Source organism: Rhinolophus ferrumequinum, chromosome 11, assembly GCF_004115265.2.
Source record: "Rhinolophus ferrumequinum isolate MPI-CBG mRhiFer1 chromosome 11, mRhiFer1_v1.p, whole genome shotgun sequence".
Classification (NCBI taxonomy): Eukaryota; Metazoa; Chordata; class Mammalia; order Chiroptera; family Rhinolophidae; genus Rhinolophus; species Rhinolophus ferrumequinum.
This window is the reverse complement of record NC_046294.1, coordinates 39,957,280-39,984,140: the sequence shown is the minus strand read 5'-3', so window position 1 is coordinate 39,984,140 and position 26,861 is coordinate 39,957,280. Positions and strand designations below refer to the sequence as shown.

Below are 26,861 nucleotides of genomic sequence, written 5' to 3'. Positions count from 1 at the left end.
AGGAAGGGTTAGAAATATTCTCCAGAGGCTGAAAAGTACGGAAAACTTAATGGGCAGGGAAAGGAAAAAACAAAGATGCTCCACTTGCTGGCTCCCCTGGGTAATTCTGGGTGTGTGGTGCAGGAGAGGGGTGCTTCATATTTCACTTTAAAACAAGTTTCTCATGGAGGCTTCGTGCGGGCACTTGGGAAGGTTATGAAGAATAGTGCTGTCCTCAGAATATACCTATAAGATATATAGTAATAGGTTTCGTAAGGCTCATTTAAAATAATAATAATAATATTCTTTGATTAAGCAGAAGGAGAAATGCCCAAACAAAAATTGGTGGAAATAATTTTGCTAAAAGGGTCAGCAAAACAATATTGGGATCAAGTAGGCTTCTGAAGGCCTGCGTTGTTACAGATTATGGTCCTCAATCAGTCATGTGCTGGTAGAAAAAAGAAAAGGCCCTACCTTAAACCGCCCCTACCCCCGCAAAAAAAACCAAACCCCTGATTTATAGCTTTTGCTCATTTCTGTGGTGTAAATGCCCCCTCCATGGGCAATTTCAAGCTACCAGTGGTTGTCCAGCTCATGAAATTCCTGAATATGTAATAATAATTTTCAAGAGCCAGCAGGAGCCAGTTCCCTCACACCAATGTAAAAAAAAAAAAAAAAAGGAGATTTAAAACTTTAAAGATTAAAACCTCTGCATATTAGGATCGATCCAGGAAGCTTTTAAAAGTTCTGAGGCCTGGACCCCCCCCCCCCCAACCATAGATTAATAAAATGAGAAGCCTCAAGGGGCTCTTCTGCACACGGGGTGGAGATCCTTGCTCTAGGGGATTGGTAAATGAGCCAGTTTTCATTTATTGCAGGGAGAGAATTTCAGTGGATGCTCAAGCGTGTCCAAGTCCCTCTAAAATTTTCTTTAGTAACTATGATTCATTAGTATCCTGTTCTCTAATGATGTTTGGCGAAAATTGAGCAGTTCAAGGTTTGGGGTGCTGGCAGGTCCTTGTCATGCAGGTAGCCTCTGTTGTATTTAAGAACAGATCACCATATTGCTCAGGTGAGCAGGTGCGTGTGGCATCCTGGTGCAGGCATTAAATAGCCTCGGGAATTTACCAAAACTGAGTGGATGGCCAGCCTACCTCTCTTGAAAGGAGCCTTAGCTAGTTCTTAAAAACTAGTTCTCAGTCTGTTTCAGCACTTTTTTTCTAACTTTTGTTTATTTAAGTGTTTCAATCTGGTTGTGGAGGGCGCAGCTCACAGTGGCCCATGTGGGAATCGAACCGGCAACCTTGTTGTTCAGAGCACCATACTCTAACCAACTGAGCTAACCAGCCACCCCTGTTTCTGCATTTTAAGGAATATGTCCTCAGTCCCTAAAACTCTACCTCACAGAGTATATCTGAGGAAAATAAGGCCTGGGAAAAATTTAAAGTCCTTCTAACTGTCAGTAATGCTCCTTTTAGGAGATGTGACTTTAAGCATCGTAGATGTCCAGATAACACACCATGTGAAATGAATTTCAAAGTGTATCATTAAGCAACTAAATAAGTGTCTTTGATGTAAAGAATTAGTAGCGCTCAATAAGCATTTGCTAGAAATAGTATATTTTAGCTTTAGGAAAGCTGAAATCAAACCAGCACTCCTGGATTAGGAGAATAACATCGTCTCACGGATAACAAGAGAAAGAGCACTTTTCAGCTCTTCCTCAGGGCAGCATGTAGGAACATGGCCGGGATGGCAGCCGCTGGACATAGTTGTAGGTGTTTTACTAGATCCTTTGGATACAAAGCCTGTGTGAACAAGACCAGATCCAGACCTTACTGGCTGGTGGGCTAGACTTGCTGATCTCATTGGGGTGATTCAGGAATTGAGGTGAACCTGTAGATGCGGGGCCTTAGTGACAGCATCCAAACAGAGACTGTGGAAGACGGCAACTGAACCTCAGGCCCGGTATGTCTATCGTCTTTTGAGGTTGTGTTCAGACATACAGGCTGCTAGAAACATTTTTTTTTCTTTCCTCCTTTAGAATCTCAATCATGAAGCCTAAACAGGATGTATTCTTTCATAGAAAGTTGGCGAGCAGGTAGGATAGATCATAGAGGTTCCAGGCACGTGCTGAACCTTTTGTAAATGTTCTGTTATGAAATTCTCACTGCAGAACTGTGAGGTCCTTTTTATTCCCATTTTATGGATAAGTAATGTCAGGCCTACTCAAGGTCACAGAATCAGTAATAGGCATAAATTAAGATTTAAATTGATAGAAAAGACGTTTTGCAGAGTATTTCATGAGCATGGAATCAGAAGACTTGGGTTTAAGACGCAGCTCTACTTTATGACCTTGGAAAAGTCATTTAAAATCTCTGGATCTGTGTGTCCTCATCTGTTTACAAACAAATGCTCAAATCTGTACTCTCCACCTCAAAGGTTATTAAGAATGTTTTAATTCATTCAGCTAAACTATGGAGAGATTGTATGTGCTAGCTGCTGGAATACAATACAAATAAGACAGAAAGACTGTCTTCATAGTAAATCTTGGTCTGGTAGGGGAAAAAAGGCATGTAAATAAATGATTGCAGTACAAGGCAATAATGGCCGTAATATACTTGTAAGACAGGCATCGTGAAGTACAGGGAAGTTTAATTACCTGAGCAGGTACCTGTACTTGGAGTGATGTAGGGAGTTCTCAGGGATGTTAAAAGACGAAGTTTAAGTTGCCTTGATGGAGAAACAGACATTTTTCAGATTTATCAAGAAAGGAGCCATTCCATGGGTATATACTTAAGTGTCAGGTGCTGGCGTGCTGTGGACCAGAAAGGCAGGGCAGCCGCCCTGGAGTCTGGTGAGGGAGACAGGCATTCCTCGAGTAATCACAAAATGAATGGAAACTAAACTGCGGCCCGATGGCTGCAAAGATAGGTGTATGGTGCCAAGAGAACATATATTGGAAGGTTTTGACTTAGTTCATGAAGTCAGGGAAGGCTCCCCTCAGGAAGAAGCCTTGAGAGATACCTGCCAGAAGAATAGGCAGAGAGGATAGGGAAGCCCACTGCAGATAGGAGGCAGGCGGCAAGTAGGAGGACTGAAAACGGGGTCATGTGGCTGCCGTGGAGAAAGCGGGGAGAGCAAGGAGCAGTGAGCTGGCTGGGGAGGAACTGCCAGACTGGGCAGGGTCTCCTTGGCCTGGTGGGATGAGAATAGGTGTTGCCCTCATCCTAAAGTTTTAGAGTTTAAAATAGGCCATCAGGCTTTTTAACCACGAGTGTTGTTCTCAGATCTATATCTATCTATCTATATAGAGAGACATATCTATATCTATATCTATATATAGATATGTCTCTCTATATAGATAGATATAGATATTTTTATACACTTTTTTTTATTATTAGTTTCAGGTATACAAAACAATATAATAGTTAGACATTTCACCCCTCACAAAGTGGTAACCCCCCCACCCCCAATCTATTGCCCATCTGACATCGTAAATATCTATTACAATTCCATTGACTCTATTCCCTATGCTGTATTCCATATCCTGTAACTATGTATATATTAAATTATAGTTGACGTATAATATTATTCAGCTTCAGCTTTAGGTGTACAGTGCAGTGGTCAGGCATCTGCTCAGATTTATATTTCTTACAAAGTTTTGGTGGCTGCTGTGTGCCAGTGGGACTAGTGCTGAGCAGGGTGGCTCCCGGTAGAGAAGTCCAGATGAGGTTTGTGGTACCTTGGCAGTGGAAAGAGGATGGATTCAAGAACGATTCAGGAGGTAAAAGCAGCAGGACATGGCATTTATTTGGATATGGGGATGTGAAAGAGACAGGTTTCAAGGATGAAAGACCTGCAGGTTGGAGTATTTGATCTGTGAGGGAAGTGGCAGGAAGACTAGAAAAGCACGTGGGGACCAGTATTGAGAAGTTTTTATTGCCCAGGGGCAAAAAAAATAAATAATTCATCACTGTGTCAATTCATTTGTCTAGAGCAGCATGGCATAATGGTTAAGAAAAAGGTCTTCAGAATCAGAAGAGCTGGGTTTCTTAGTTGACAGTTGTATAACCTTAAACAAATTAACCCCCCAGCTTACTTCTTGGTCAGAAAGGGAGTGATATAGCACCTGCACACAAAATTGTTGTAATAGTGTATGAGACAATGTGTATACAGCATTTCATCCTGAGTAGATACATACCAAGCAGTCAGTGTATGCTGGCTAGTATGTGAATTTGCATTCAGCAAATATTTATTAAGTAACTGTTGTGTGCCAAACAGTAAACTGATAACTAATTACTGGGAAATGTGGTCCCTGTTCTTTAGGAACTTAAAGTCCACTGGATGAGATGGACATTAAAAATAATATCATACAAATCTATGAAGTATTTACAGTCCAGACTGCTATGGTGGGGAAATTTACAAGGTCTGTGAGACCATGAACTTGGATGCCTTAAGTGTAGGGGAAACTAAATGGGTAAAACAACCTGATATGTGGGGGGCATGAGGCTCGCCGTGAACTGGACCAGGCTCCCCAATTCAAAACGTAAAGAATGATCCATTCGATGTGATTCTACCACTGTTCCTTTACTCCGCACATATTTTACTGTACCAGGCGCTGCTGGTTAATAGTGCTGGGCAGCGCGCTCGTGGAGCTTGTGTCTGTCGTCGGCTATTGTGAAACAAATCTAGTACAAGTTTAGAAATAAGATGGGAGACAATTCTGAGGATAAATGTCCCGTGGGACAGAGTTCTAGAAAATTGTCATTGTTGTAAAGAAATCGGCCCCCAAAAACTCCACACTAATTCTTCTGGGGCTCAGATTATGGATGAGACCCTGTCTGTAAGGTCTTTCTTACATATGGTAACTCAGCTTAGACAGGATTCAAGTCAGACCCATCATATCCTGAAGTCATGCTAGAGGGGGCAGAGTGAGGCCGAACAGGTCTCTGATAATCCACTTGTTGGACGTTAGACTGTTCTTTTCCAAGTAAATCATAGTCATCATGGCATAGAGGGAATATGTTTTCATCCATGTGGTGTTTATATGTATATATACTTTTTTTTTTAACAGGTGGTAACAAACAGGGATACACAAGAAACTCTCCTCTGCATGGCCTGTGTATTTGAAGTTTCAAATAGTGAACATGGAGCACAACATCATATTTACAGGCTTGTAAAGGACTGAACATGGTTATTTATATATATAGATACCTGTATATACACACACACACACATATGTGCGCACACACACACTCTCTCTCCATTATTGAATGACTGACTGTAAACCTCACCACACAGGGTGGTCCCCTGACCCTGAGGTCACCCTACTTTTCTAAATCCTGTTTGAGTGAAGTCATTTTTTCATGTATTCATACTATCATTGTAGCTGTGAAGTTCTGGTACAGTTGTAAAAAGAGAAATCGAGTTGTTTCTATGTGTTCTTCAGATCTGCAGCCCACAATTTCTCGGGAAAGGTGAACCTTAAGAACCCAAGTCTCTGTCTGCAGAGACCTGTTTCTAATTGTGGTAGAAAATATCCAGACAGAGCATTTGCCGTGGGACATTTACAGCCTTTATACAAATGTATTTAGTTCTTTTGTTTTTCCAACAGAAAATTCTTGTTTTAAGATACAAGTAAAATTAATCTTTAAATATAAATGTAAATTAGTACACAAAACTAAGAATCTTTAGACTTATCTTTGTAACTAATTAGGGTGGAAGTTATGAAAGAATGTAATTCACTAAATTATTTTTTAAATGAAACTTTTCTTTCTTTTTTGAAACCAAATGTTAAAATATAGCCTTAAGAAATGCTTGGTAGAAATATCCTAATGAGACAAATTTGTACTTTTTTTGCAAGGTTAAAACTAATCTCCTAATCCATTAAACTCTTGAACAGGTATTACAAAAGAAGAAACCTTCACCCCTTATCCTTAACATATATAGTATATTTAAAAATATAAAATTGTATTGTACTAATGTGATAATTGATTATTTAATGAAAAAGAAAAGATGGCTTTTTTTTTGCAATAAGTAGATAAATACTGAAAATCTAAACTTACAATGTTTATAGTCTTGTGTGTGCAGTTATATTTTATATGGACAACCAAATTTTTTACTAAGATGCGTAAATATTTGAACCACTGAAATTTAATAACAAAAAAATTAAAATTGGCATGAATACTGCACTGTGAGCTGCAAAGTATAGAAAATCCTGTGGCTGGGAGAACATTTCATCAACCAAACAAGTTAAAGGCTCTTCAGTTTTAGCATCTCTGCTTCCCAGAAATTCACAAGCATCCTCACCAGCCTGTGGATAAATTGTTTATTTCTGGTGATCCAATATGCATATTTACCTGCTATGATTATATGTGTATCTATGTGTTTGTGTATACATATATACACATATACATATATAGTTATTCAACACATATTTATTGAACATCTATTTAGTGTCACTCAGTTTGCTAGGTGCTGATATGTATATATATATATATATCTCAATCTGTTTCTGTAGCTCGATATATTCTCCAAGGACATCGTCCATTTTCTTGTCATCTCTCAATTAGTCACAGTACTTGTTTGACTGAGGTTTAAGAGGCCCAGCTGTCTATCTCTGACCTTTTCAAACAGGCTCATTTGGGAGGTGTTTCCTTCCCAGGAGAGATTCAACTTTCCAACCCAAATATTCCAAAGCATGGCCCAGGCACAGTTGGTTGGATATAGCCACACATCTTGGGTTCTTTACATAAGTGCTTCATTGGAAAATACCCCCAATGGGCATACCCCCCAACTTCCCAGAGGAAAGGGACATTTTTGTAATTGTGAGGAATATGTTAACACCGTAGATCATGAAATAAGTTTCATAAGATGTGAAACATGTCAAGACTTTTATATCAAGCCCAAAATACTGACTTTGTTTTATCACATCCAAGTAACTTATACACCCCCTTTCCTGTCTCACTGCCTGCTCTGACCCTGCTTGTATATTGGTTAGGATCTGGTGGTCGTGAGCATGAGGGCGTGGCCGGCTCGTGGCAACAGAACACTGCAGCACACCTGACCTCTCCCACACTCATGCCATTGGTCACTGGGAAGACCAGGGGAGAACGTGCAAAAACTACCCCATGTGGAACGTGCATCCCCTACATAAACTAGTAGGATGGTACCCATCTTCCCTCTGTAAAGCGACTACCATTTGTTTCCTGATTCCAAGTGAGCCTTGGAAGGATTGCCCCAGTGGTCTGCTCTTCCATCTGCTCTTCAGCCCAAGCACTTAAGCTTCCGTGATCATCATCTTTACAACTTCTGTTGGTCGCTCCTATTAGCAGGGATGCTTCTCTTGCTCCTGTCCTGCACTTCCCTCAAAGGAACCCCCACTCTTCCAGGACCAGGACCCTATGAAGGTGGGCAAATGATTTACGCGGCTCAAAGCCAGGCCATCCCAGAACTCCAGGGGAGAGGTGTCTGGTTCCCACCCAGGAATGAGGCTCCTCCGTGCTGCCAGGAGGGCTCTTGGGATTTACTTTTCAAAGCACAAACACACTGAGATCCAAGAAGGCCGGCTAGGAGGGAGTTCTGTTGGCTGCAGAGAACAGCATACCCTGGCCTGCTGACTCAGTCTCCTGGGCCCTCTGATTCACCACCAATGTCCTCCTCCCCCGAATGCCTTGGTAGATGAATTTGGGGGGTTTACATGAACAACCTTGAGGATTACATTTTGCTCCTAAAACATTTCTAAGATCTATTATTTCTTGTCTTGCTTTTCTCAAGTTTTCTCCAGGGCAGATATTTTTCCTATCATATCCACTGGTCCAGTCACCCAAACTCTTGGCCCTCTTCGTCTCTCCCATATTAGACCTTAGGTTGGCATTTGTGTCCAACATCGAATCCACGTCTGTCTTTGGTCTTTGGCCCTTTACGGCAGTCTCTCCTCCCTTTGTCGGTAAAGCTTTCTAAACCATAAAGAAGCCTTTCCAAGGCTCTGTCTTCACTGTTCGCTCCCAGGTGCTTCCTCTCCTGGTGACCCTCCACTACCAGGTTTCATTCAGGGACCTCTCATGCTTTCACTGGAGAAATTGGAGGCCAGTTTTCCACAACTTAAATGGAGTAGCTGAAGAACTGGGCTCTGGTCTGTTGGCATTCTTTTCCATCTTAGCAAGACCTACAATAAAATCAGGACTTCTTCAAGAACATGTGCTAGAATTCCAGAATGTCCAAACTACCCTAGACCAGTGTCACCCTCAATCCTGTTGACATTTTGTACCAGAGGATTCTTTGTTGTGTGGAGTTGTCCTATACATTACAGGTTTGGCAGCATCCCTGGCCTCTGCTCACGAGATGCTAGTAGCACCCCTTCCCTCAGTTGTCACAACCCAAAATGACTTCAGACATTGCCAAATTTCCCAGGGGGCACAAAAGTTGAAAACCTCTGCCCTAGATCTTACAGGTGACAAATACCGTATTTGAGATTTTCCTTTTTCCTTCCATTTCACCCCGAGATAGTGTCTCTCCGTATTTCAAGTCATCAGGAGGCAGGTAGGAATATTATGCAAGTGACCTTGTGTCTGTGTTTCTTCCTGTTTTAAACTTCCACTTCACAACAGATTCTCTCTTGCCACAAGTATTCTTACACTCATCCCTGGGGAAGTTGGGAACAGCTGGTCACCATCATCCCTCTGATCAACTCACACCTATTTAAAGAGCATTTCTAATTTGATCTTTAACTCTTACTTTACTGGGTAAAAATAAATCCCAGCTATTTTCATTATTTCCCATAAGCTCATGGGTCTCATTATCAAACCTTTCATCATTTCAGTCCATTTGCTCTGGTCTTCTACTTTCTGCCTTTTCTACACTCAATGCTGTTTGTAATTTGTGAAAGCCTCTGGAACATGTCTTTTCATCTGGAGGGATGGAGGAGAGAGGGATCTGTGCCAGAAGAGGGCTGATAGTAATTTGTGTTTCTTTATTGAGCTCAAAGAGAGCACAACCTATTCTCCTTCATTTTGTAGATGAGAAAGTTGAGGCTCTGAAGGGAGATGACTTGCCCCAAATCACACAGCTTGGTTAGTGGCAGAATAAGGGTGATGCTTTGGGAGGCCTGCCACCTACTCTTCAGCCTCTTCTGGGGAGGTTGTTCCTCTTTGGTGCTCAGGCTGAAATGATCCCTACAGATGTGTGGACAGTGCCAGTTCAGAAGAGAGAGGGAGAGAAGAGCCCCCCTTTGCCAGAGCCACGGCATCACCCCCATGCTGATGCCGCTTCTCACACCCCACAGGGCCTTGTCTGCCTGGAGCTCTCTGAGCATTTACAAGCGGATATGAAATCTGATGAGCCTTTTCGCTTACTCTGAGGACAGTTCACCCGCCACAGGCTCGGAGTCAAATGTCTATTTTCTAAGCATCCCAGCAGCAGAATCCCACACTCAGACCAGCCAAACAACAGGCCCCGTTCCAAGCACTTGGTGTTACAAGTCCCCGGATGACTTTAAAACCCAAGTCTGTAGGTTTCAATGCTGTAGTGGCTTTAGCAGTTTGTTTTTGTACAACCATAAATTATTTAAATCATATGAGATGACAGTCAACTTTTCAAATCCTGGTACCTATAATTTGTATAATATTGTATATGCTCTGGTACACTACGCTTGTCCTAACGAAGGGTAGAACCAGTTTTGTCTGTTGGTGTTCACACCTGTAACATTAAGAGGATATGTCAGCACCGCTCATTTCTTTATGTTGATGTTTCTGTGGCAAAGCCCTGCACATGTCATTTCTGAAAAGCCTTAAATCTTTGAGATGTTGCGTGTAGGGTGTGCAGTGCAAAAGGGTGCCTCGGAACTGTGAGCCCTTTTGTAAGCTGGAAACATTTCTCTTACTACTGTTCCTTTTTTAGGGAGTTTTAAATTCAGAGCTGCCAAAGCGTTCCAGTAAGCAGTGCCTTAGTGATATCTTAGTTGTGCCGCCAGCCTTTTCTTACACCAGTTTTCAATGTCCATTGACTAATTGGCCCAATATTTAAAATAAAACAAGCAGGAATTGTTTGCATTTTGTTTGGTAAGCCCATTTTTCTCCAGTTCTATAGACAACTGACCACTTGGTCTAAAAGCTAAAACTGAACAGAAGTTCGTTCTTTGACCACACCTTCAATGTATATACCAAAATGAAAGGTTTTGCAACTTCATAGTTGACTATGAAAAAGCAAATTGTACTTTTAATGTTGCCTTTTAAATTCACGACCAAATACTTAGCTATTTGTGAATCTTCTGCACTCTAGCATGAAAGTGCCTTTGGTTTGAGATTCCAGCTTAGAAAAGTGCTGCCATAATAACGATCATTTGTAGAGAGACCAAAAATATTTTGAGATCACCGTAATGCCTTTGGTTCACCGGGATGAGTAACCAACCCCAAGCCTCTGTTCACAAGAGCACGACATGGACCCTGCCTGCTGGGAGTCTGTCTGCCGTGGAGACCCCCCACTACCACTCATCAGGAGCACACAACAGCAGGAGTGGACCCAGGGACTGTTGTGTTTGTGTGTGCCGACGACCCCACATGTCGTCACTGCCCATCACCCAGCCCTGCATCCGTGTGAAGGAACTTCCACACAAACGACAGGCTCTCGGCCACTGGACAGACTTGTCCTCCTCCTAACGTTCATGTTCGGTCTCTGTGGAGGCTTGTTTTCCATTCAGATGAGTGCGCACTTACCTGGTTCCCACAATGATACCATTTGCAGAGTTGGAAGCCTCAACCTGAGATGCCAGTGCAGAACAAAAATGAGTTAGGGTCATGACAGTTGAAGTGTTCTTCTTAGGGCGAAAATGTTGACTCTGAGTGTTGTGTATGAATGTGCTGTGAGAAACTTCCAAAGAGCACCATTCACAATTCGGCATTTTCCAAGAATGTTCCAGCCCTCAAAAGGGCAACCCTTGAAAGTCCATGTTGGCTTTGAGCAAAGCATTTTATAAATTGGGAAAGCTGATAGAGGTAAGGAAGAGGAATGAAAAGGACAAGAAGGCAAAAACACCAGCCAAACAAAAGCCAAGGAAAAAAAGATTTTTCTTTACCAATATAGACTTAAAAATGACAGCAGACATCTTTGAAAGTTAGCCTCTGAACTCTTAATGCGTATGTTCTGTCTGTCTCTCTATCTGGTGTCTTTAAGAACACCCTATCTGGGCTCTGAAATTTCAGGAGTGATTTCTATCCACACCAAGTTGTGAGTATTATAGAAATTTCTACAAAAAAAAAAAAAAAAACCAAATGAAAAGAAAAATTACTCAACACAAGTTATAGTTAGCTGCTTGAATTCAGCCCCTTTCTGTCAGTGTACTATATATACCACAACTTGGAAGAAATTAGTCAAATACTTGCTTCCTCTTCTCTTTTCAACTGTTACTGTGCTTTGTTTGGCAATAGTTTTCTCTCAGAAATTCATTGCTTACATTGTTAAGAATGAAGATTTTGTGTTTAAAATTTATTGCATTGCAAAGGATAGTTTCACTGAAGTCATGCACCATTAAATAAGATGAAATATTTGTATTTATTGTCCTACTTCGTAAGCCGCAACTTGTTTTATTCTCTGTGAATTTGCATTGAGTCAGTCATACGCCACACTACATCATTTTAGTATTTGAAATAGCATTTATGTTCCTCACTCGTTCATCATTGAATGGAGTCAGATTCCAGTAGATTCCACCACTCAGGTGGACTCTCTTACGTCTGGCTTCCATTGTGATATTGTTTCTCCTTACCCTTTCTCTAAGAGGCTGACAGAATCTAGGCGTAAATCAATTGGAAACCAATCTGATTTTTTTCATTTTTGTGCATCAATCATTTTCTGTGATTAGTTTCACTGTATAAATTAGCTATTAACTGCACCTCTTTAAAAAAAAAAAATCTCCCTGTTACCTCCTTGAAAGATTCACTTCTGTAGGCCTTTTTCAGTAGGCTCATGACTGCAGATAAAGTAAAAACAAAAACAGTATGTGCCTAAAAAAAAAATGACAAAAAAAATTTTGTAACATTTAAAAAGAGAAACCTGAATAGCCTTTAATTCTTTAATATGCTTAAATTTTATGTAAATTAATTGGTTTTTGCCACGTGTGTTTGTTCACATTCTAAATGACTTAATGGGATTTTCACGGTCCGTGTCTTCATGTCATGTGTATAAAATGGGCTTGTGATGTAAACGTTTCATCTGGTCAGTGGTTCCTTTGATATTGTACTGCTGCTGGGCGTGGGCTACGGAACCTCCCTTTGGGTAGCAAGGTTCCCCTTCGGTAGATTGGAGAGATGGGGGGTGGGGGGCAAATTCTCACACACGTTTTCTTAACCTGTTTGCAGAAACTTTCAAAAGGCATTTGGTTAAACCTCTTGGCAGTACAGTATTCTCGTATTTGTTAATGTCTGTGTTTAGGTACTGGTACCTTTTTGTTTAAAAATGTTCTAAGTGTTGGCTTTAAAGTGAATTTATCTTTAGTATGATAGTTATATGAAAATTATAGGGTTTGTGTGCAGAGAATTTTTTTATAAAGTGCTTTGTAAAAAAAAAAAATGTATTCTAGCTTTCGCGGTACATATGTGTGATAACTTTAATATCCATGACAGTTAAGTGCAATTATTTCATCACTCTAAAAATGCTATTTTTGTGTCAGTTCCTGCAGGTGTTTTCATGTCTTTGCAAAGTGACACATTTTGATGCCTTCTTGATAAAGTGGTAGACATTTTGTAGCTTTCTAGAAACTTTGTATTCATACGATATCGATGAAAAATAAAGAAAATGAAAGTGTGGGTCACCTTTTTTATCTGCAAAAGTGTATGTTGTTGAAAATGGAATGTGCTTTGTGTGTTGTGGGTGATTATATATATGAGGACAGAGTAAGAAGGTCAAAGCCATGAACCTTTTGACAGTGTCCACCAAGCTCAGCAGTTGGAATGTTAGTTAGGTGTTATGTCTAGCAGGGTTTCTTAAAAACATCTGCAAGTCAGTCAGTCTGTCCGTCTGTCTCTCTCTTTAGTGCTTCATTAAAATTGACATAAGTTTTGCAGAACAGCTTTTCTGTGGATCCCAGGCACCCCTGAGAAACCATGGAACCTTAGTAGGGCCTTGGAGAACCAAAAAGCACACCAGCCCAACCACTGAGCATTTCTTGTGTTACCCCAACTTGCTGGGCACGTGCCAGGGACCAGGCGCAGAGCAGACAATACAGCATCGTTCTTGCCTGCACAGTGCTTGCATACTTAGTAGCTGGGTTGGGTGTTGAGCTGGGATCCCTTGGCTCTGTCCTCAGCATCACTGTGGGGTTCGTGATTCAGGTGTGCAGCACACATATGCATAATGAAGCCTTGAATTCCCCAGTTTTTTACTATACGCTGGGCACGAGGCCAAGTGTGTTGGTACAGTGTATATACATTGTTTCCTTTAATTCTCACAGCAGTCCCGATGACTACATTATTACCCCCAACTGAGGCTTCGAAAGGATAGGTTATCCAAAGATATGACTAACGAGTGGCGGGGCCTTATAGGTTACTCTGTCTCTTAAACCTGGACTCTTGGCCCCTGCGTTTTGGCTCACTGAGAATCCGTGGAAGCAGCTCAAGGCTGGGGGAGAAATCGGGATTGAGGAGGGCAAGAACTTGATTAAACAACAATGACCTTGGGCGCCTGACAACGGAACTGAATGTATCCTGGGATCCTTGGGTTTGAACTAGACCTCAGAGGGTCTTCCTTCTCCCCATTTCTTTGAAATATGAGGTACAGCGTATCTCGGATCCCAAGAGGCAGTGGTACGAGTGGGAACAGAGAAGAAATAACATTGCATCTCCTTTGAAGACACATATTTTCACCTGCCACAATTTGAGAGGTATCCTTGGTGTCCAGTGAACTTCTCAGGGCAGAGGAAAGGGAACTGTAGAGCATTTTGTTGAGGCCTTATTATATGCCAGGCACCTTCATAGTCACTATTTCCTTTAACCCGCCTACTCTTCAATAAAGGAATCATTCCCAATAAGGAAATTGAGGCCTGGAGAAGTTGAGCCCTTGTTAGGGTCATAAAAGCTAGTAAATGTCAAGAATTTAGAGGTGGAAAAGCTCCCTGCTTTGCAGTTCTGGCTCTACCACTGGCTGTACGGCACCTTTTGCCCTTTACCTCCTCTAAAGCAATGTGCTTTGATACATCAAAAAGATCCTTTGTTAGTGCCCGCAGTTCCAGTCAACTTGAGTCCAGCAGAAAGAGGAACACTCGGTAAACTAACATCACTGAGTAAAGAGACTGAAGGAGCCAAGGGAAGTGTAAAACCTTTTAGTAAGATCAGGGAATAAGCAACTTTGCCGGGAACCCCTGATCATTTCTTCCTGGCTTACTGGCTGCAGGGGACTAATAAACATCACTGTTTATTGAAAGCCAAATTAGCTGTTAAGTAAGCAGTGAGCAACTGATATAATTCCAATAAAAAACAGTGTTGTATAAGCCTGTGAAGCCTTAGAGTTTTTTAAACTGCCTTCAAGACACCTTTGTTCTGTGTAATGCCCCACATGGCAAATTTATCCAGGTTGTAACAGGCTGCTGACATCCTAGCTGCGTTTTCTTTAGTAAACATTCTCCCATTGGCTTTGACTCCCAAAAAGCTGAGATTTAAAAGCTGTGCTCTGTGCTAATGACAAGGAACAAACTACAATATAAAAGCACAGAAAGGATACAAAGTACACCAGCAAAACCCCAAAAGCTATTGTAGCTATATTCTCACACTAGGATAGCCCAAGGAAAAAACATTCCTAGAGTTCATGAGGATTACTTCAGAATGATACAAGTTTCAATCAGTACAAGTTTCAATTACCCAGGAAGAATAAAACTCTAGTCTATGCACCTAATAGCATAGCTTCAAATGTATAAAGCAGACCAAAAAAAATGTAGGCGAGGACTTGCATAATTTAACGTGCTTTTCTAATTTAGCAAAGTATTGAGCTCAACAATTGGAGACTATACATTATTTTCAAGCTTATACGTAATTTTTATTAAAATTGTGTTCAAGGGGGGCTGGGTGAAAAAAGTGAAGGGATTAAGAAATACAAATTGGTAATTACAAAATAGTCACAGGGATGTGAGGTGCAGTTTAGAAAATATAGTCAATAATGTAACAACTGTATAGTGCCAGCTGGATACCAGACTGATCAAGGGGATCACTTCATAAATTATATAAGTGTCTAACCACGACGTTGTACACCTGAAGCTAACAAAATAATATTGAACATCACCTGTAATTTAAACTTTTTTAATTAAAAAAATAAAGTGATTCTGGAAAAAAAAAATTGTATTTAAGACCCAGGGTCTGGAAATTATGACCTATGGGCCAAACCTGGCCTATTTGTTTTCGTAAATAAAATTTTATAAGAACACAGCCACTACCATTTATTTACTTGTCATGGCTGTTTCCATGCTACAATGGCAGAGTTGATTAGTTGTAACAGACCCTGTCACCTGTAAAACCTAAAATAGTTACTACCTGGCCCTTTACAGAAAAAGAAACTTGCTAACTCCCATCCTAAGCCAAAAAGCAAGGTCCTACACCCAGTAATCCTACAAAGATAATTGTTTCTCTTTCCCTAGTGTATAGATCCTCTGGCAAATGCCTATAGATCCCTTTGATGGCCTTCTGTGGCATTCCAGTACCCTTCAAGTGTCCCAGCCTCCCCTTTGATCAGGGGCTCTTGGTCTAAGAACGGGCTTAATTCCGGAAAGGGCGAGTGAAGGATAGTGATATTTCATTGCAGCAGCTGACATCTTCTCACCCAATGATAGTATTTTACAATTAAAACAGTCAAGGAACATTTTTGATGGGTACCCATCTATCTTGTCCCGATCTTACCATGGTCTACTAGCCATCTCCAAGCCACCACTGGGTTTCTCAGCACTGCTGGTGCCCCATTCACTAGTGCGTTCACTTATTTTAGTGAAGAAAGTGTCTTCTTGTCCATCTGGGGCACATAGTCAGGTGGTGCGGCGTAAATTAGAAATCCATCTTAGCATTGCCTCTGAACTTTCTGACAAGGCCATTCCAGCACCTCTGCTTCCTCTACTCTAGACTCCCATTTCCTCCAATCTGGAGGAGCCATCTAGTTGCACATTGTCTGGCGGACACAAGATCCCCAGTTGTCTTCGCCTGGATTTTAAATCCTGAATTGTAGAGGTGTGTTACATACTGCTGAGTCAGCTCCGACCGCTGGCAAAACTGAATGAGTGTTGTCCACAAGGTCCTGTCCTCCACAGCCCTGCTCAGCACCTGTAGATTCATGAGCACGGCTTCTTTCATGGAGTCCATCCATCTCATATTGTGTTTGCCTCTTTTCCTGCCACCTTCTGTTTTTCCCAGCATGTTTGTCTTTTCCAAAGAACCCTGCCTTCTCACGCTGTGCCCAAAGCAGGACAGTTTTTCCTCCAAAAAAGAAATCTGCACGGCCAATAAACACAAGAAAAGATACTCAACTCCACTGGTTATCAGGGAAATGCAAGTTCAAATCAAATTAGTCCAGCAGCTTTAAAATTTTTAAATCTGATAATACCAAGTGTGGGTAAAGATACGGAGAAATGGAGCTTTCATACATGCTGGTGGAAGTGGAAATTGGTACAACCACTTTAGAAAACAATCTAGCATCACTTAAGAAAGGCAAACATATTTATAATCTATAACTAAACAAAATTAATACCTAGGTTTATAAGAAATACTTGCAAAAATGCTCCACATATTTGTACAAAATGTTATAGCCCCATTGGTCCAATCAAAAGAAAAAAAGAAACATTGCAAATGTCCAGCAACAGTAGAATTAAAAAATAAATTGATTGGGGCCGGCCCAGGGGCTCAGGCGGTTGGAGCTCCGTGCTCCTAACTCCGAAGGCTGCCGGTTCGATTCCCACATGGGCCAGTGGGCTCTCAACTACAAGGTTGCCGATTCAACTCCTCGAGTCCCTCACGGGATGGTGGGCAGTGCCCCCTGCAACTAAGATTGAACACAGCACCTTGAGCTGAGCTGCTGCTGAGGTCCCCGATGGCTCAATTGGTTGGAGCGCGGGCTTTCAACCACAAGGCTGCTGGTTTTGACTCCCTCAAGAGATGGTGGACTGTGCCCCCTGCAACTAGAAAATGGCAACTGGACCTGGAGCTGAGCTGCGCCCTCCACAACTTAGACTGAAGGGGCACAACTTGACTTGGAAAAAAGTCCTGGAAGTACACACTGTTCCCCAATAAAGTCCTGTTCCCCTTCCGAAATAAAAATGTTTTTTTAAAAATTGATTCATTTATATAATGGACCATGATATGAATACAAAGGACACTTGAAACATGCACAGATATCTTGCAGCCACGAGGAAGAGCCCATTGACAGTGGTTGTTTTTCGTTTACTTTTTCTCCAACTTTATTGAGGTATAATTTATAATGCAGTAAAATTCTGTCATTTTAAGCGTGTAATTTGTTGAGTTTGGGCAATTGTACGTAGTTGTATAACTACTACCACAATCAAGATATAGAAATGTTCATCACCCCAAAAGTTTCTCATACCCCTTTGCAATTAATCTCCTTCCCTGATTCTCAGCCTCAGGCAAGCACAGGTCTGCTTTCTGTGCCTGCGATATTGCCTTTTCCAGAATTTTACATAAATAGAATCATGCAGCATATAGTTCTTTGTGTTTGATTCTCTTCACTTAGCATAACATCTTGTCACTTAAGAATGGGTCCCATTTTTTGGGGGGGGGGAGTTCTTCATATGTTGGGTAACTGGATTGCATATATTATGAACGTTAATTGTGGAGGCTCTCAATTATGATATTTTTCATTTCATTTTAGCAGGTGCTTTCCTTGATTGAACTCTAACTACAAACTCTGTTTCTTGGGTGGCAGCTGTAATCTCTTTCAGATCATTTGGTCTTTAGCTGAGATGCTGTGCGTCTGCTGTGTGTATGCATGGTCCGGCGGTCAGCCAGAGGTAGGAACAGATAGAATTTGGGGATCCCTTTAGCAGCTGTAATTGCCCTGGACTTAGTGTTCTGTTTTCATGGACCAAAAAGATAGCTGTTTTTCCACCAGCGCCACCACTGGCCTACACTATATGGCCCACACCAGGCCCCTGGCTAACCACAGCAGAAATGAGGAGCTCACATCCTATGACTTCTCTCTCCACGTATGGAGGGTGACTTCCCACCGAAATGGACTTTCCACCAAAATCTACCTGCTTCTGTTCACTTTCCAGTGCTTTCAGTGCTTCCCTTTTGTGATGTCTGTCCAGTAAAGTCTTATTCAATCATTACTATAAACAGAAGTCTGACTGTGATGTTTTAAGAGCAAGTATTAAGATGCTCATTTTTTTGGCCAAGTGTTGGGCTCTCGCAGGGGCTTTCCCATTCTGCTGTGAAATCAATATGACATCTAGTGGCTTGGTAAAGAAAGTTCTGACTGGATTTAAGAGTTTACATGTGTATTTAGGGCTTCTTAGGTGTGGAGGTGGGCTAAGGGGCGTCAGTGGTTACAATATGTTTCAATATTTGATTTTTACGAAATATTTATCGGAAAACAGTAACCAATACACGTAAAGATCTTGACTTCAATCTGCACATTAATAGGCAGGAAAGAAAGAGGGAGCGGGGAGAGGGATGGAAAAGGCTTCTGAGGCTGTGCGTGCTCAGATCCATTTCTTGCCTTTGTCCACCTCTGAAATGAGGGGAACTGAGCCCTGTATGTTGTCTCTCCTGGTTCCTATGTCAGCTGCCTTTCAGCTGAGTGTGGCCAATGGAAGGTACTGGTGGGAGACCAAGGTGGAAAGAAGGGGGGCGCTAGGCCTTAGCTCCCTGTCTCTTTCCATTTCAGGAAGAGCAGTGGCTGTAGCTCCTATGTGAGGGACTCACAGGGGATCCAAGCTTCTACCAGTGATCTGGTCCCGGGGATCTGGGAACACCACCTTTTCCCTTTGCTCCTTCACCCTGAAAGTGGGAGCAACTTCCTGTTCCTGTTCATCTTGGGCTGTAGCTTCTCAGAACCTCCACCACCTGTGAAACCAATTCCCGGCACCCAATACCCTTTGTCGCAGATACTTGAAGTGGTTTCTATTTTCCTAGTTAGTGCCTAACTAATATGGGGAGAACACTTTCTCTTCACTGCTCTGGTTTCCGTAGAGAGGGATTTTTCTCTAATTACTCTAGGCATCTTGTTCTATTCCTTATTTCTCCCCATGGAAGTGCACTGCATTACTGGTTTAGCAGGTGACAGCAACTGGTCCACATTCTCATTTGTGTGGATCTCTCCTAGTAAAATTTGAGAGTGAATTTTAGCACACGCTTTAGTTATAGGTAAGCTCTGTCCAATATAGGCTGTTCTATAATAAAATGGATATTTGAATCTCTAATTACTAAGTCTGAATTGCTTCCCAAGGCCAGGATAAGGCATGCTATTTTTCTTCTTTTTCTTTTTTCTTTCTTTCTTTTTTTTTTTTTTTTGGTGGTGGGGGATGCCTCCCTCAAATTCCAATAGTAAACAGGAGAGTGATTAGATTTGTGCTACCTACTGCATTATAGCGAAGAGAAACTTAGGCCTCCCCCACGCCAATCTAGCTTATTAGAAGAGGCCTTTTCCCCCACCTGCTGTCTCCAAATATGTTCTGCTAAATTTCAGTTCATCAAGGAACTGTTGAGACCACGTCAGAGGTCCAGAAGTCTAATGTCAGGAGCAAGTGATAATCAGAAAAGGCTAGCTTTATTTGCATGCCACGCATGCAGCTGCACTTGGCCCGCCCTCAATAATAATCCCCATTGCTTGGTTTTAGTACTCTGTTGTCACTGTCTTGAAATTCTTCATAAATGTTCTAACAAGGTGCCCTGCGTTTTTCACTGGGCTCCTCAGATTATGTAGTCGGTCCTGGTATTAACACATTTGTGGGGACAGAGTCCCAGAGAGCAGTGTCTAGGCTCCCGGCCTCACATGGAAAGGTGCTGGCTGAGGTAGTAGATGGCCATCAGCTGTAACCAGTTAGCCGTTGGCCACTGATATAACTGCTGTGGCTAAGCTAGCAAGCGCGGATTGTGGCTAGCAAGTTGTTGGTTGGTTGGCAGAGAAATGGACGGCGGATTGCAACTAGCAAGTAGGATTGGTTGGCAGAGAAGCGGACAGCAGATTGCGTATCGTGTGGAGTCTGCTTCTTGTGTCTCCAACCCGGCCTCCAAAGAGCCTATAGTGGTATGAACCCCTTATCTATGACTTTGTGGGTGTTCCTTTTTGGCCTCTATATCCTGCGTTCTTGTGGGGGAGCGGGAGTAGAGTCCCTACATAACAAGATTCTTGGGAAGGGTTGGGCAAACCCAAGGAACCCAAACTCCTTGGAATTAAATTTAAGGCAGGCAATGCTCCCAAAAACATCCAGGGAGTTTCCTAGTTGGACAGCAGAGGGCAGCAAACTGCCACTTAAGGGCTTCTCGCCCAGGAGGACGTAGGGTTTGAAGGAGACTTTTCTGAATGTTGGTGTTGGGGGAAGGTGGGTGCCGGGGCAGAGGGTGCTGTTGGTTGTCTGCTTCTCTTTATCATTGAAAACCAGACACTCGTCCCACATCGGATGAGGTGGCATGCAGCCTTTGCTAGTCCTATGAAGCCTGTCTGTCCATGTTGAATTAGAGCAGTTCCTTTTCACTGTGACATCAGGGACGTGCAGTGCCACATGCCACACTGCTCCTGCTAAGGGCCAGACATACTACAAAGAGCAATCCATGGAGTCCGGCATGGGGTCTTGTCTTCTACAGCTTGCCTCTCATCCTTACAGCACCCCAGCAAGGTCTGTATTTTCATCTGCATTTTACTCCTGGGAAACTGGACTCAAAAATGTACCTTGATGTAACTTTTCATCATTACACAGCTATGAAGTGAGAAATATGTGGATTTGAATCCTGCTCTCCCTGGGTTCAAAAAGGCTCACACTCATAAATTCATTCTGCCTCTAAAAAAGAAACAAAGAGGAAAATACCATTTTTTTGTTGCATTTGTCAGGTGGAAACAAATTCTCTAGGGCTATGCACCAGCCCTCTCCCAGGCCCTGGGGGAAGCGTGAGAACAGAAAAACTCTCATCCACCCAAGGCCTGTAACCTGGATTACATTCTCATCAAACAAAACAAGGACTTTTTAAAAGTTGTTTTTTTTTTTTTTCGTTTTTCGTTTTTACTGTCATCCAACAGTTCACTCTGCTCTCCCCTGAAACCGTGTTATTCTCAGGAAAAGCTCAGCATTGATTCAAACCTAATGAAAACTGTCTTTGGTGACCACTCTCCCACATTCCCAATTATTTTATAAAAGTTCTATATAAGTGGATTAAAATTAGAAGCTGCCTAGAGAACTTTGTGACCTCCGAAGGCAAGCCTCAAATTACACTGGTGTCAAAGCAAGACAGAGCTGAAATTTTTCACAGTCAATGGAAATGTTGTAGTACAGAGACTGCCAACTCAAGTGCGTGCTGGAATCAGGCAACAATCACAAACGGGAGACGCACATCAGATGTGAAAGGCAGAGTCCGCCTCACTGACAGACATTCACGATTCAAACAACCAACACGGGGCTCCTCAGCCAATCAGAGTGAGGTGTAAGCGTCACGTTGTTCGCATCTATTTGGCTTTGCCTTAGTAGCTGGGAAAAGCAGGACTGAATGGTTGGGGCGGTAACAGTACAGAGGAGTGTATGGGGAGCGCTGAGCTGAGGACTCTGAATCACGCGGCCTAGATTCAAAGCCTGATCCTATCACTGCCTAACTGTGGGTCTTTGGGCCATTTCCTCCATTTCTCTGAGCCCCAATTTTGTTATCTGTCAAACAGTGGTGACAACGTTGACCATCATAGCGTTGTGAAAAACGAATAGGATGATGGATGCCAAGTGTTGAATGGACGCGCAAAAGGAAGCTCTTAGCAGGTATTTGTGGGCAAGTATTCCGCTCTGGCCAAAGAGGCCGCCTCATTTTAAGTTTAAATCCCTTCCCCGAGTCATGCTTCCTGGAAGCCCTCTCAGACGTCTTCAAATGAAAGGTGTGTATTTTAAATGTTTAAAAACAACAACGAAAATGAGCGACAGGCCCTCTTTCCCCCCCATTGCGCTCTCTGTAGCTGTGGGTGAGGAGAGAACAGATTTGGCCCCAGTCGCTGGCAGAAAGCGCAGGCCCTGCTCCTTAACCCCCAGGTGAAGCTTTCTCGGGTTTCACTCAGGTAACACCAGAGAAGCGAGTCTTGTGTTGCAACCTCTGTGAATGTGGGAAGGGGCGCCTGCTGGGCTCCCACAGGGTGGGAGCCCTCAAGGGTGGGAGCCCACAGAGCAGGCCCGCCAGTGCAACGCTGCACCCTCCCTGCTCAGCCTGGGCATCAGCCAAGAGGCCTTTTAGCACAGGATTACAGGTCCAGCCGGATCAACTGACTCCCTGCGAAACAGGATGGAAGTGTGGCTGGGAAAAGGTCCGAGCTGGCAAAATGAGGGGCCCTGCAGGGACTCCTCGAGAGAGGAAAACCCTGCTCCTCTAACTCCCCTCCGGTCTGAACAAAATACCTCTCTCCAGCACAACCTCTTCGCCTCTTTTTTTCTTTGCACCTAACAAGGAAAGAGAATCAAGGAGCTGGTTCTTCTGGATCGTCCCAAACTCTGAATCCAAGTCCAGCACAAGGATCAGCCTCATGCTGAGGAGGGCCATACTTTGGGGGGAACCTGGATGTCTTCAACAGCTCCAAGCTGTAACCTACCCAGGTCGCCCAGAGTAATGTAGGTGATGTTGGATCTGCCGGCAGTTTCTGAGTGCGGGCCAGGATCATGTCTCGTGAAACCGAAAAATGGAAACACAGAACAGGGAGAGGCAAAAAGTTTTAAAAACAGGATAGTTTATGAGAGGCAGGAGAAAAGGTTGCAGCTCCCGAGCGGGGTGGGGGGTGGGGGTCCCGAATGGGGGGTGCCCCATGACTGAGGCAAAAGCTCTTACTTTTATACCTTCCCTTGCCTGTTTGGGGAAGGGGAACTGTTTGAAGAAGGGAACTGGCGCCTTCTAATGAAATTCGTCTACCAGGTTTGTTCTGCTCGCCCATCCTGAAGGAATTAGCGAAGTAACCCACTCTTATCTATCAGATCTGCCCCATTTGTCAGGCCAAAAGGAGTTTTATGTTTAACCTCTAGGCCTTGTTATATTATGTCCTGGAGCGAAGGAGTGATTTCAAAACCTGAAGTTTTAGGATATGACTGTCTTTGTTTATTCCACCAGGGACTTCCCTGTCTACCTAGGGACTTGCTAACTCTCCTGTATCAACAGCCTCGTAGTTTTCTATGACCAGGACGTCCCATACTGTTTTAATTTTCTTGGGATACTAAGTAAACTGTACATGTCTTAAAACTTGGAGCCAGATTTCAAAGGTGCTTTGTATGTTGTTTTACAACTAAACTAGAAAGATAATCTGTATTTTGTGGCTATGGATACAGCTGTTTGTGAAGAGGGGTGAAAAGCCAGATGGATCAAAGTAGTTCCTACATTGAAACTTTAGAAGCTGCCTCCAGTCCTTCTTGGAATAAGGCTGGGTGTGAAAATCAATAGATAAATGCAAATGTAATTGAAATCTTATCACAAAAAATGTAGATCAGTGTCAATTGGATCCAAAACAAGAACTTTGAAAGGAGGTTTATGCAGAGAAAGCCAAGCTGTAGGATCAGAGGAGCTAAGGCATTGATTTCTAGATTTGGAGGTAAGATATGTAAAGTACTGGGTTGGGTCTTGAATGCATTTGCTCTCAAGGTATAATCTTTGAGTCCGTGTCTGTGGGTGGCATGAGGCAGGGTGGGGAGCCTGATGAGGTCAAATCCAGAATAAGAAGGGGGACATTAAGGGGACTGAATATCCCCTGAGGAGAGCCTGGTGTTCTCACTACTAGAGCCAGAGAACTGGAGAACTTGACCCTTGACTCCTATCTTCCTTCTCTTTCTATGTCAGCCTCTTTCTTTTCCTTCTTCCCTCCCCCACAATCCCCTTTGAAACTCCAAGGGGAGGCGGGGTGAGTCGCATTCCATACAGCCCTTTGCCTCCCCAGCTTTCTACCTACAGTCTCAGGAGCCACCTCAAGTTGAAACTCCGGTCCTTTTCTCCTTCCTCTTGCCTGGCTCATTGCACCCCCTCTCCCACCTCTAATTTATCATCATCGTGTCTTTCAATAAGTATTTTTCTGAATTCCTAGACCCTGAGTAGTCTTTCACACTTGGATATGTCCATAGAAGAGTCAATCCTTGGTGATGGATTGACCGACGCGGGTAAGGTCCCTTTCCTGCCCTGATGTAAACTTCACATCCTTCCCATGCACTGGCCTTATTACTCACCCCATTTTAGGACTCACAAGTTGTTTCTTAATACCCCCTGTCAGCCTTCATATTTTCTTAAACCACAGAAGAGCACTGACATTTATTGGGCACTTACTCTGTGGACCAGACTCTGCAGCCTCCCTGGAGGGTACGATAGTGTGGCATGTCTCATAGGGTAGGACTTCAGGAAATAGTTATTCAAAGAAAAAGCAATAATTATATTAGAGGTGGGAGAAGAGGGTGCTGTCCACCAGCTTTTGGCTCCCGGCTGTTTTGGAGGCAGCCGTTTGCCGTGAAGAGGAGAGGCCCTGCTGAGTTTGCTGGGAAGCCCTGGCATGTCATCCCTGCACCATCAGCCTTTCCTTGATGGGCTTCCTCCAAGAAGCCCTCCACCTCTCCGCCCTCTATGATCCCATCCAACCTGGAATGATGATCCAGAGAGTAATTGGTAAGCTGACTCCCCTGACCTGGGATCCAGCAAGTCCGGGCGGGTGTCTGCTGGCATGGGGTGGGGGAGCAGCCCTTGCTGATATAGCCGCTGAACACTTATAGGCCCCAGAACTGTCCCCAGCCCACCCTCTCCTGCAATCTTGCGCTGGATCTTGAGTTCCAGCTCCGATGCAGGGGAGGGAGATCGGACCTAAAATTCCAGGGACTGGAAATCCCTCCCACAAGGACATTCCCCTACTCCCCACCCCCAATTCCCAGTGAAGCAGAAATTGTAACTCTTCAGGGCAAATTTTCAAAGGCAGGTAGCTACCTATTACACACTTAAATCCTGTTATTTGTTAACAGCATTTGAATGACTAACTTGCTCCCATTGCTTTAAAAATGTATTTTTGAATAGGTTAGGTGACCAGGGGCGATTAGAGATGAAAAGTGCCTGTGCACTACCTTCCAGGATGCCAGAGGCTGTTCCGCTCTGGCATCCCAAGGCTGGGGAAAATAACTTCCTGTGGAAGAATGTAGAAGGGTGACTTAAAGGGGAGAGGGAACAAAGAGGCCGTCTGTGCAGTAGGAAAGATTTGGAGACCACCCTGCTTGACCACTCTGTGCTTGTTCAGGACTTGTCCTGTGATCACCGGTCGCAGATGCAGATAAGTGTTACCCACTGCACCTGGGTTTTCTGGGCTGTTAGAGAAGCAAGTCAAGACTTTCAGGATAGAACAGAGGTGTCAAGTGAAAGAAAAGTCTCCCCCCACACCATCTCTCTTCAGAAGGCCACCTTCCCACAGTAATGCCTAAACAGTCCCCACCTACTCCCCTAAGTGCTGAACTTGGCTGTAGAAACTCTGGAACAAATGAGTGATGCCCAAGGACCCCAAGGATGGACACTTCCAAGCATTCTGCAGCCCTGTAGCCCAGATGGGGACACAAAGCCATCAATAAAGGAAAGTTGCTCCCTGCAGCCAAAGAATGAGGCCAGATTCCTGGGGGATTATTGCATATCCGGGACCCCAGAAAGCCCTGAGCTCAGTTTGGGATGGGAGGTAATACCGTGTGGATCACTGGGTTCTCCAAATTGGCTGCCCAGGAGAATCACGTGGGGAGTTCTAAAAAATTCTGATGCCCGGCCCACCTCCCCCTACCACCCCCCATATCCAAGACATCCAAACCTCTGGAGGGAGGATCCAAGCCTTAGTCATTTTTCAAGATCTTCTAGTTATTGTAACATGCAGCCAAGTTTGAGAACTAATGATGTCAAATGGTAGAGATGATTCTGAAATGCCAGGGCCAAGTGGACAGAGAGAAGAAAGTTTATCAGCTTCTGGTTGGAAAAGGAAGTGTTCAAGCAGAGAAGACTCAGCATCCTCCTTCTTTTCCTATGAAAATTGTAATTTTCTTTGGGATAGAAATATTTCTACTTCTTCCTTTGGAGGGGACTCGACAGCTTAGCTAGCTTAACTGGTTTTTTGTCTTTTTTTGGGGGGGATGGTAAAATTGAGTTTGGAGTGTTTATAAAACCTTTAAAAAACATTTTTTGGGGGAAATAATTTCAAACTTAGGGAGATTTCAAGAATAATACTTATGTACTCTTATAATACCTTATATACTCTTTATCCAGAAACACTAATTGTTAATATTTTGCCATATTTGTTCATATGTAGGCACACATAGATACATAGGTACATATATACAGAGGGTGCCAGAAAAATGTATACACATTTTAAGAAAGGAAAAAACTATTAAAATTATAATACTCAATATATACCAATTACAAAAGATGAATACAAGTCATGTTTGACTTCTGCATTTACAAGAGGTGCTCAAAGTGGTTACCATCAGCATCCAGACACTTCTGATTATGGCAAACTACTGCTTGAGCAACGTTGACCAAAGTGTCCACTTATATACATCTTTTTGACACCTCTGTTACATATATACACATATACATATATCTTTCTATATGCACACACATACATATACAATCTCTGTGTATGTGCATACATTACACATATGTGCATTATACATATTTTTTCTCAACCATTTGAGGGTAAGTTGTATACATCGTGCCTCTTCTCTATGTATATGTGCCCCTTTA

At 43.0% G+C, this 26,861-nt stretch overlaps 1 protein-coding gene and 1 non-coding gene across 9 annotated transcripts in view; one reads left to right on the top strand and one right to left on the bottom strand.

Moving 5' to 3' along the window:
• Nucleotides 1–12,781, top strand: part of TEAD1 (TEA domain transcription factor 1) — a 256,610-nt gene extending 243,829 nt beyond the window's left edge. For all 8 annotated transcript variants that reach the window (XM_033119593.1, XM_033119592.1, XM_033119591.1 and 5 more), the window contains one exon: nt 5,054–12,781. In XM_033119593.1, the coding sequence (XP_032975484.1) occupies nt 5,054–5,167 (114 nt within the window). In that variant the 3' untranslated portion in view covers nt 5,168–12,781. The remainder of the gene's footprint in view (nt 1–5,053) is intronic.
• TRNAQ-CUG (transfer RNA glutamine (anticodon CUG)) lies at nt 1,255–1,328 on the bottom strand. Its single transcript has one exon. It is a non-coding gene; the product is annotated as a tRNA-Gln (tRNA).
• Nucleotides 12,782–26,861: the final 14,080 nt, after the last annotated feature.